General features: G+C 40.3%; 1 protein-coding gene across 1 annotated transcript; it reads right to left on the bottom strand.

Annotated features, from left to right (window-relative positions):
• Positions 1-1,174: 1,174 nt before the first annotated feature.
• On the bottom strand, positions 1,175-6,047 carry LOC105732470 (large ribosomal subunit protein eL36-like). The gene is made up of 2 exons (XM_064383748.1): positions 6,030-6,047; positions 1,175-1,615 (listed from the first exon to the last, which is right to left on the bottom strand). The coding sequence occupies exons 1-2, from the start codon at positions 6,045-6,047 to the stop codon at positions 1,175-1,177; spliced, it is 459 nt and encodes a 152-aa protein (XP_064239818.1).
• Between the last annotated feature and the right edge of the window lie 5,645 nt (positions 6,048-11,692).

Raw genomic sequence — 11,692 nt, forward strand, 5'->3', positions numbered from 1 at the left:
CTCATTTGAAGGAACACAAGCCAAATATAATTGTTTTGATTCACTGGTCTCTGGCTAGATTTCTTGCATAAAAAATAATAACAGAAGGCAATTAAACATATGAACAGACTGAGTAAAACTGTAGTGCATTCACCCTAAAAGTCAGCACACCTAAAATGCCATTCCCATGATTGTGAGATCTCATCACGTGTTCACAAGGTCTTGCAGATGTGTGTCTCTCAGAGAAGATGGTTTAATTTCATAAACAAACTGAAATCATACATGTATATGTAAATTCAACACATTCATGACATTGAAGCACAATTTTCACATATTTTCTATTTCCAGACAACATGTAAAGAAATTAAGAGGTAATGACAGTAAAAGGGTAATAATACATTCTACATTTGGCAACATAATTTTTTTTTTAACTAGAATTTCTTCTTCTCTTAACTAGAATTTTTTTCCCTTTGGTATTATTCTTGGTTGTTGTGCACTGAGTAAACTCCATAGAGATTTTTCTGGTTTTAACTATTACGTAAACAATTCACCTGGCTTTAAAGCCAGGAAAATAATGGTTATAATCAGAGTAATATGATCCTCTAGATTTTAACAGCAAAGTACTTGAACTGTAGTTTGTTGTATAAAATTAAGAAGCCCAAGATCTCAAGGATCAGAGAGGCAGACCAAGTCTAAGTATGGTTTTTCCAAATGTACCTATCCATCCTACCTCTGTGTACCTCTGCCTTGTTAGTTCTAGGCATATTCATTTCTTTTTTCTTTCTCTCTTTTTTTTTTTTTGAGATGGAGTCTCACTCTTCACCCAGGCTGGGAGGCATTGGCACAATCTTGGCTCACTGCAGCCTCCACCTCCCGGGTTCAAGAGATTCTCTCGCCTCAGCCTCCCAAGCAGCTGGGATGACAGGTGCGCACCGCCACACCCAGTTAATTTTTGTATTTTTAGTGGAGACGAAGCCTCATCATACCGGTCAGACTCCAACTCCTTGGCTTAAGCGATCCACCCACCTCGGCCTCCCAAAGTGCTGGGAGGATAGGCGTGAGCCACCGCGCCTGGCCGTGCGTGTTCATTTCTAGATCCGCCTAGATTTTCTTTAGACTTATTTCTCTTAAAGTGTAAGCTTGGTGACTATTTTTCTTTTTCTTTTTTGGGGGGTAGGGGGTCGAGCTGTTTACTTCAGGGAGAGGGCAGGGGAGCGGCTCTGTCTTTCTTGGCAGCGGCTTTGCTCCTGGCGGCCAGGACCTTGCTCAGCTCCTCCCGCTTCCTCTTGGCGCGGACGTGTGTCCCCACCCTTTTCCTGATGAACCTGAGGGCCCGTTCGTCCTTGGAGACCTGCGGTAACTCCATGGCGCGCAGCTCGTACGGGGCAAAGCCACACGCCTCCTGGATCGTGTCCCGCACGAACGTGGTGTGTTTGGTCAGACGCCCACGGCGGCGGCTGTGCCTGGGCTTGCTCACGTTCTTCGTTAGCCTGTGGCCCTTGTTGAGGCCCGCGGCCACAGGATAGCGAGGAGCCGTGGCTGCCGCCCTCCAATGGCGACCGTGGCGGAAGGGCTGGCGCCGCGCGGAACTCTGGGATATCTCTATTATTTTGCTTTTTAATTTTCCTGTGTGTCTCTAAAATGGAACTAAGGGCAAATGCAATGAAAGGAACATATTTTCCATCTTCCGACTCTTATAATGAGGGTTGGCAAATAACTATGTGGTACACATTTCAATTTAAAATGTTGTAAACAGTCAAGTTTATTATTTTAGTTTTTGATGCAAACTAAAATACACTTACATTTGCCTACTACTGGGCTTCTTTATATAAAACTGTTTATTGCTCTATATTGTCAACACATCAGTAAAGATCTTAAAACATATATTTTACTTGGATCATTTGCAGAGTAACCATGTGCTTCAATATGACTATCAAGATTGAAATAAAATTGGCCTCAAAAAAGGAGAGTATAATCTATACGTTTCTATCTCTCTTTCCACATATTTTCTATTTCCAGACAACATCTAAAGAAATTAAGAGGTAATGACAGTAAAAGGGTAATAATGTATTCTACATTTGGCAATGTGATTTTTTTTTCCTTTTAAAACAGAGTTTGAAAGAGTGTATTGTTTTATAAAGCAACTCAGATCACCTGGAATTTGAAGAGCTGCTATGAATACATTATCTAGAAATAATTCATTTGCCAAGTTGATGTGATTTCTATTTTTCCCCTGAGCTGGTTTCATCTCAATTCTTGACTTTCCCTTTTTTGGTAACAGTAGATCTTCTTCTTTAGTAACTAAAACATTCATTTTGTTATTTTGAACTATCAGAGACTTGGCTTATAGGCATAATAATTCAAAAATTTTAATTAAAAATTTTTTGATGGGGTAATGGGGAACATTGCCCAAATATGTGATAAAGACAAAAATATTTCCTCTTCTCTTTTTTGAGACCGGGTCTCACACTGTTGCCCAGGCTGTAGTGCAGTGGTGCAAGGGTCTCACCCTGTAGCTTAGCGGGGAGTGCAGTGGTGTGCTATGGCTCACTGCAGCCTTGACCTCCTGGGCTCCAGTGATCCTTCCACCTCATCAGACTTCTGAGTAGCTCGGACTACAGGTGAGCACTACCATATTCAGCTGAATTTTTTATTTTTATTTTTTGTAGACAGTTTTCACCATGTTGTCCAGGATAGTCTTAAACCTGGCCTCCCAAAGTGCTGGGATTATAGGCATGAACCACCATGCCGGGCTGGGACAGAAATATTTTTAAAGGGCAAATCACGTTTTTTTGTTTCTTTTTAATTATGTAAATACTTGACATTTCTAATTCCAGGATTCTAAGCAAGTAAAAGTATATTGAAAGACTGGGCTCAATGGCTCTTGCCTATAATCCCAGCACTTTAGGAGAGTGAGATAGAGATATCACTTGAGGCCAGGAGTTCGAGATTAGCCTGACCAACATCGTGAAACCCCATCTCTACTAAAAATACAAACATTAGCTGGATTGCTGGTGTGTGCCTGTAATCCCAGTGACTCAGGAGGCTGAGGCAAGAGAATCGCTTGAACCTGAGAGATGGAGTTGCAGTGAGCAGAGATCGAGCCACTGCACTCCAGCCTGGGGCAACAGAGTAGGTAAGACTCTGTCTTAAGAAAAAAAAGTATATTGAGAATGCTTAAATTTAAGCATTTCTAGTTAGTGACAATTAACATATTTATAGTAATCATCACTCCATTTACAAAGATCTAAGTTTTACCAACCATTTGCTTTACCTTGCAAACCCATCTGTCTCAGTCAGCATCCAAGGCAGACTCCGAACCAAAGGAAAAGCTAATTTGACCATCCTAAGATTCTTAAAAAGTAGTAGATTCTATATTTCTACAATATCTAAACTATGTTTTGTTGTGTTGTTTTGAGACAGAGTCTCACTCTGAGGTGCAGGCTTGAGTACAGTGGTACCATCTTGGCTCACTGCAAACCCCACCTCCCAGATTCAAGCAATTCTCCTGCCTCAGTCTCCCAAGTAGCTGGGATTACAGGCATGTGCCACCACACTCAGCTAATCTTTTAGTAGAGAGACAGGGTTTCACCATGTTGGCCAGGCTGGTCTCAAACTCCTCACCTCAAGGGAATCGCCCACCTTGGCCTCCCAAAGTGCTGATGTAACAAGGGTAAGCCACCTCACCTGGCCTATGGGTTTTCTTAATGCCCTTTTGTCCGCTAAATCCACATCTTTTTTACTGCAACACTTTTAGAGCTGTTAGAGGTGTTTATAGCTTCTCTGAGGACTTAAAATTAGATAAACTACCCCTGATTTCTTTTAATATCATTACTTCCTTCTTTTACTTCCCAAGATTACAACCAATGTCACCTTTCATATTTACTAAACATTTATGATATACCAAAAACTACAAAAAAAAAAACAAAAACAAAATTTCTTCTCTTGAGGTATTAGGTTGGTGCACAAGTAATTGTGTTTTTTGCCATTTAAAGTATTTGTGCACCAACCTAACAGTAACTTAAAGTATTACCTTACTTTGATCTTAGTGTGAGTATCTGGGAGATGTTTTTCTCTATCACATGTACACATATATATGTATTAGCAGTAACTACAGGAGTTGCAATCCACAATTTATATATATATATAAGCTAAATGTGGTGGCACGTGTCTGCAATCCCAGCTACTCAGAAGGCTGAGGCAAGGGGATCTCTTGAACTATGCTTGCGCCACTGCGGTTTTGCCTGGGTGACAGAGCAAGACTCTGTCTCTTAATTTAAAAAAAAGAAGAAGAAAGAAAAAGAAAAGAAAAGAAAAACGAAAAAAGCAGCTCTTCATAGCTGGGAGCTGAGCTGGTACTAGCAACTTCGCTTTAGGGCCGAGGCACTTGCGGCTAAGCTATGGATTCCTCCTGTTGAACATAAACAATCTCTTAGAGCAGTTAGGTGAGATCACTCTGTGTCCATGATGAAGTGAAACCAAAACAAGACCACTTTGTAACTGTGTTTGAGTGCAATGAAGAAAATCAAGGCCACTGTAAAACCAGAAAAATGATCAAATGCCCACTCATCCAGTAGAGTAACTGCCAGTTTTCTACCAATTGAATTTAGTCCTTTTTAATTTCTCCTGCCTTCTAGATAAAAATTATGATGATACCCAATAATGAAATTATTCCTGTTTCCTGACAGCACCCAATTCGTAGGTAATGCCTACTTTCTTGAACCCTTCCCCATAATACCTAACAAGCTGAATTCCTTGAGAAAGTTTCTTCTAACTCTGAAAGCAATGCCGCCAAAGTTCCCCATGGTGTGTGGTCTCTCTGGTTGCAATGAGCCAAGCCAGTGAACTCAGATTAGTTTGACTGTAGGTGTGTTACCGGTGGTCTTTGGCTGCAGCACATCAATGAGAGGCAGGCCCAGATTTCTATATATTTCTGTATATGTCAGATTTCCTATGTATTGTCTTTTCTGAATGCATCAGAATCACCAGAATCTGCGTTTAGAAATGATTTCTGGGGTCAACCCTAGATCATCTGAACCTCTGCTGAGGCACAGGACCTGCATTTGAACAAGGTCTCCTGGTAATTCTTATGTGCATGAATGAATGTGAACAACTGCTTGATATATTTTCAAAGCAGGCTGAAGAAGTGTACATCCAAGCAAAGCCAGAATGATACTATGCCCCTTACCCAAACGTGTACCCATCTTATTGGAGGATCACTTCCAAACTCCGCCAAACCTAAAAATACAATTTAGTAAATACAGTCGATCCTCCTCATTGTGCAGATTCTATATTTGTGAATTCCCCTACTTGGTAAATTTATTTGTAATCCCTCTAAATCAACACTTATGGTACTTTCACAGTCAATTGCTGACATATGCAGAGCATGGAAAAATTTGTCGCCTAATACACGCATATCCAGCTGAGGTCAAACAAGGTGACTCTGTCTCGTTTCGGAGCTCATGCTGAGGGCCAGAGCACGAGGCAGTGCAGGGTAGTGTGAAAGCTGCAGCTGTGGGCCAACTGGAACCGGTTAGAAAGCCAGCTCTCATTCACCTGTTAGCTTATTTGTGACGCTGCATCAGGCAAGTCACTTAACGCTTTCGAACTACGTTCATTCTCATTCGCTCTCTCTTTTCCCCCATCCCCCGCCCCGTGATTTTCTCTTACTTTGTTAAAATATACATAACATACAATTGACCATTGTAACTATCTTTAAGTGCACAGTTCAGTGGCATAAGTACATTCACAAAATTCTGCGACTATGACCACTATCCAATTCGAGAACGTTTTTCTCATTCCAAGCCGAAGCTCTGTATCATTAAATAATAATTCTCCATCCCCTCCTCCCTGTAGCCCCTGGGAAACTGTATTCTACTTTCTGTGAATTTGCCTAGTCTGGAAAACTTATAAAAATGAAGTTAGAAAGTATTTGTCTATTGTCTGGCTTATTTCGCTTAGCACAATATTTCAAGTTTCATCTATGTTGTAGCAAGTATCAGAATTTTATTCCTTTTTACAGATGAATAAGATTCCACTGTATGTATTACCACATTTTCTGGACCCATGCATCTGTTGATGGACATTTGAACTGTTTCCACCTATTGTGAATAGTACTAACATGAGTATTGGTGTACACGTTCTGTGAATTCCCTTGTTTCGATTTTTCAATTCTTTTGGGTATATATGTAGGAGTGAAATTGCTGGGTCATATGGTAATTTTGTGTTTTAAGTTTTCTGAGGAGCTGCATAACTTTTTTCCATAGCAGCACATCATTAAAGCATTTCCATCAGAAATGCACGTGTTCCAATTTCTCCATGTACTTGCAAACACTGTTTTCCATTTAAAAAATAATAATAACTATCCTACTGAGTGCAAAGTGGTTGTTTTCTCTTTTGTAAAATAAAGAAAGTAGAATCTATCAGAATGTCTTGCTTTCAGGTTTTAAGATTATACATGATGTGAGATACGCATACACACATGTACCCCTCCAATCCCTAGAAACTCAGTATATATGTCTTAGGAGCAATGGCTCAATATTTGCTAATTCAATGTTCAGTAACTACTTTATAGAACACAACTGCTATGAATAATGAAAATCAACTCTAAAATAAATGAATATGCATAAGAAGCTATGCAAGGCAGAACATGCCATCTGATGAACTCAGAGTTAATTGAGATTTCTCCTCTTTGAGGGATTTTTGCTGTCTGAGTAACAGTCTCCTATTAGTAAAATGAGAATATTTACACCAACATATGTTAATAATGTAGCACAAGGTCTGGAGTGTAGTGCACAGTGGAAATATGAGTTCCTATTAACACCCCAGGAATAGATCCACAGATACAGGCCCAATTACTACTGCTTTTCAGAGTGAATAAGCAAAATGAGTTGGAAAAAAATGTTAAACTACCTTTTTAATTATTTCCATACTAACCAATACAAACTTGTACAAAATATAAAATAGCAAATATCCAGACTGTTGCTACCCAAGATGATTTTATTTGTTATCAGATGAAAACAAACAAAAAAAAAATTTTTTTTTTTTTTTTTTGAGAGGGTCTCACTGTCTCCCAAACTAGAGTACAGTTTAATGATCTTGGCTCACTGCAACTTCTGCCTCCTGGGCTTAAGTGATTCTTCCACCTCAGCCTCTTGAGCAGCTGGGACTACAGTCATGTATCACCTGCCTGGCTAAATTTTTTTTAGTTTTAGTAGATATGGGGTTTCAGCATGTTCCCCAGGCTGGTCTTGAACTTCTGGACTCAAGAGATCCACCCACCTTAACCTCCCAAAGTGCTGGAACTATAGATGTGAGACACTGTGACTGGCCTAGAATTTTTTAAGAAATGAAACGTTATAGGTAATGTTGAAATGCTCCTGTCTCCCTCTCTCCAGTCCTATTTATTTCCCTCTGTTTCCAGACGCAACTACTATAATGAATATGGTGTGTTTCCAGTTAATTACTACGTATTTGTAATGCACATACAGAATTATAACATGACCATTAAGGACACTGACCCTGAAGCCAAGATATGAGTCTTTGCTCTACCACTTTCCAGCTATGTTAGCTTAGGATAGTTCTTGAACCTCTTTGTGTCAGTTTTTGTATCTATAAATGGAGATGCATTCGATTGAGTCTTCCAAAAAGTATATTCTAAGATGACATTAGACACCCAAACGATTTATTGGGGGAACACTTGTGAGAGAAAAAGAAGATGAAATTTATTGTCTATTGCTGCATAACAAATTACCCTCCGGAAGTTAGTGGCTTAACGCAATATGCATTTATTATTGCAGAGGTTTTGTATGCCAGGAAACTGGGAGTGACCTAGTTGAGTGCCTCTGTTTCAAGGTCTCTCAGAAGGCTGCAATCAAGATGTCACCCAGAAGTCTTGTCTCTTCTGAAGCCTAGAGTGTGGAGGAGCCACCTCTGATTTCCCTTACGTGGTTGTTGTATGGCTTGAGGACTTCATGGGCTATTGGACAGAGAGCCTTAGTTCCTACTAGCTATCCTACAAAGTCCTTCCTCATTTTTTTGCCACATGGGCCTCTTCAAAGAGTAGCTTATAGCATTGCTGCCTTTCCTCGCAATTCTTTTGTTCTTTTGAGACAGAGTCTTGCTGTGTTGCCCAGGCTGGAGTGCAGTGTGGTAATTTGTTATGCAGCAACAGACAATAAATTTCATCTTCTTTTTCTCTCACAAATGTTCCCCCAGTAAATAGTTTGGGTGTCTAATGTCATCTTAGAATATCAGCTTATTGCAACTTCTGCCTCCTGTGTTCAAGCAATTCTCCTGCTTCAGCCTTCTGAGTAGCTGGGATTACAGGTGTGCACCTGGATAATTTTTGTGTTTTTAGTGGAAACAGGGTTTCACCATTTTGGCCAGGCTAGTCTTGAACTCCTGACCTCAACTGATCCACCCGCCTCGGCTTCCCAAAGTGCTGGGATTACAGGCGTGAGCCACCGTGCCCAGCCCAACTTACCTCACAGTTAAGGAGAAAGCTAAGCGCTAGAGTGTGTTGAAGATGAAAACCACAGTGTTTTTGAAACTGACTCTCAGAAGTGGCATTCCACCTCTTTACTGCATTCTACTTATTAGAAGCAAGTCTCTAGGTCCAGCTAACACTCAATGGGAGGGTTACACAAGGGTATGGTTACCAGGAGGTAGAGATTGTCTGCCACAGAGCTAGTATATTCATGTATACATGTAGGGGACTTTAGAAGACCTGGCAGCCAGTGACGTATGTCTGATCCCTGAAGGGAAGAGGAAAGGAAGAGTTGAATTGCACAGATTCAGATGCAGCATAGTTTTAATAATATTTTAGCTAGATTGCTAGACCAAAGTCACCCATCAGAGGAGTCTCCATATAACCAGAAGAGTCTTGCCTTTAGAACCCTGCAATACTCAGTCGTTGGCCTAAAGCAGCATGTGGGAAATATTGTCTTAGAGTGAAAGAAGTGATGGAGTCAGCATAGAGTAGCTGGGTGATCAGTTAATTACACGCCCAGCAGCAGATCTGAGTGGCATATTTTCATGGCTGCAACAGGGAATAAAAGTAGTACCTCCTTCAGAGGGCCAGGGAATTAAACAAGTAGGCTATTTGAGGGGCACATAGAATAGTGAGGTCACATAGAATATGAGCCCCATATACACTCTAGTTATTTATTATTACTACCTCAAAAATATAGTATTGCTTTTTGTAGTTTACATTTTTGGTATTTCACTGTATATAATATCCTGCAGCTTGCTTTTATAATTCAGCATTATGCTTTTGAGGTCTCAGATTATTTGTTACATATTATTCTTTTTTTTTTTTTTTTTTTTTTTGAGACGGAGTTTCGCTCTTGATACCCAGACTGGAGTGCAATGGCGCGATCTCGGCTCACCGCAACCTCCGCCTCCTGGGTTCAGGCAATTCTCCTGCCTCAGCCTCCTGAGTAGCTGGGATTACAGGCACGCGCCACCGTGCCCAGCTAATTTTTTGTATTAGTAGAGACGGGGTTTCACTATGTTGACCAGGATGGTCTCGATCTCTTGACCTCGTGATCCACCCGCCTCGGCCTCCCAAAGTGCTGGGATTACAGGCTTGAGCCACCGCGCCCGGCCCTACATATTATTCTTTTGCAAACATTTTCTCCCCATCTATCACTTGTCTTCTCATCCTCTTGACATTGTCTTTTGCAGATCAGAAGTTTTTCACCTTACCAGTATGATCCTAGAGACAAAGCACAATCCAAGCAATAGCTACCAAGAGGGAGAAGTGGGCCCGTCAAAGCAGTAGTGGGTGGGTCAAGAGTGAAAGTCATGGCAACAGTTTATTTTTGTTAGATGTTCAAGGCATTTTGCTTGTTGACATTCTGGAGGGCCAAAGAATGATAACATCTGCTTGTTATGAGGGGGTTTTGAGAAAGTTAGTCAAAGCTTTAGTGTAAAAATACCTGGAAAAGCTTTCTTTTGTTTTTGTTTTTGTTTTTTGGAGACAGTCTTGCTCTGTCTCCTAGGCTGGAATGCAACCTCTACCTCCTGGATTCAAGCGATTCTCCTGCCTCAGCCTCCCAAGTTACTAGGACTATAGGTGCATGCCACCACACCTGGCTAATTTTTGTATTTTTAGTAGAGATGCGGTTTCACCATATTGGTCTCGAACTCCTGACCTCGTGATTCACCCCCTCGGCCTCCCAAAGTGCTGGCATTACAGGCGTAAGCCACCATGCCTGGCCTTGGTAAAGCTTTCTAAATGTGTTTAAGGTATGTATGAGTTCACGTGTCTTGGGTACATATACATTTTATTTACATAGTGTTATGTGTGAGTTGTCTCATTTTGTTTCTTGCTCTTTTCAGTCAGTACGTATTGTTGGGATAATCCACATTGTTATGCATTTATCTGGCTTTTTACCTCTAATTGTGATACTTCAAGTTAGGCATCTACTTTAGTTTGCTCATCTGTTTCTCCAGTGATGGATATCCAGATGACTTCTAACCACCTCCATCATCATCAGTACTGCAATGAATGGACTGATGCATGCCCTGTCATGGACCTGCGTGAGGATGTCTTTGGTATAAACATCCAAGAGGGAGACCGCCAGGCCATATATTATACTTGTGGTTGATTTGACTAAGCATTTCCAGACTCCTCTTCAGAATGTACATGAACCTATCTCCCATCCGTAGTGCATAGTCCTACAATCTCTTCAAAATATTATCCAGCTTTCTCATGTTTGCCAGTCTAATAGCTGCAAAGTGATACCTCATGGTTGTTTTAGTTTACTTTAGTTTTTAATGAATTTAAATGGCTTGTATATGTTTGTTAACCTCTTGGGGTTTCCCTGTTGTAAATTCCTTGTTCGTATTCTTTGCCCATTTTTCTACTAGGATTAATTCTTTCTCCTGTTCATTTGCAGGATTTCCTTGAAGATTCTAGATTAATTATTCTAGGTTAAACCCTTGTTGAATTCGGCATTGCAGTTATCTTCTCCCTGTCTGCTATGTGTCTGTTAATGCTGCCCATTATGTTCTTTTTTAAGTAAAAATCTTTTAGTTTTTGTAATCAAATTTATCAATATTTTGCCTTATAATTCTTGCTTTTAAAATTTGATTTTTTCCCCATTTTGAGGTTACAAGGATAGGTTTTTCCTCTACTAACTTTATAGTTTTCACCTTTTCCATTTAGGTCATTAGTCCATCTGGAGTCCATATTTGTATGCAATGCTAGGCATCCAGTTTTACATTTCTCCATTTGGCAAAGCACTTTTCCAACAATCTTTAGAAATAGTTTCTCTCGGCAGGGCGTAGTGGCTCACGCCTGTAATCCAAGCACTTTGGAGGCCAAGGCAGGTGGATCACCTGAGGTAGGAGGTTCAAGAGAAATAGTCTCTCTCTTTTAATTTTTTTAAACCCCTAGAGATTTCTAGCATATTTTGTTATCTGGTGGGCAAAATGCTCCTTTTTATTCTGCTTTATAAAAATTAAGACAATTTTTAAAAAGCAGATTACTGGAAAAATTGCAAAAAAAATTAAAACAGTATATATTTTTAAACTTAAATTTAATTTTATTATGATTATTTTTTGAGATGGAGTCTCGCTGTGTCACCCAGGCTGAATTGCAGTGGCTTGATCTCGGCTCACTGCATCCTCCACCTCCCAGGTTCAAGAGATTCTCCTGCCTCAGCCTATTGAGTAGCTGGGACTATAGGCATGTGCCACCATACCC

The sequence above is a fragment of the Aotus nancymaae genome, unplaced genomic scaffold (genome assembly GCF_030222135.1).
Source record: "Aotus nancymaae isolate 86718 unplaced genomic scaffold, 86718_ANA_hifiasm-v0.15.2.pri h1tg000033l, whole genome shotgun sequence".
Classification (NCBI taxonomy): domain Eukaryota; kingdom Metazoa; phylum Chordata; class Mammalia; order Primates; family Aotidae; genus Aotus; species Aotus nancymaae.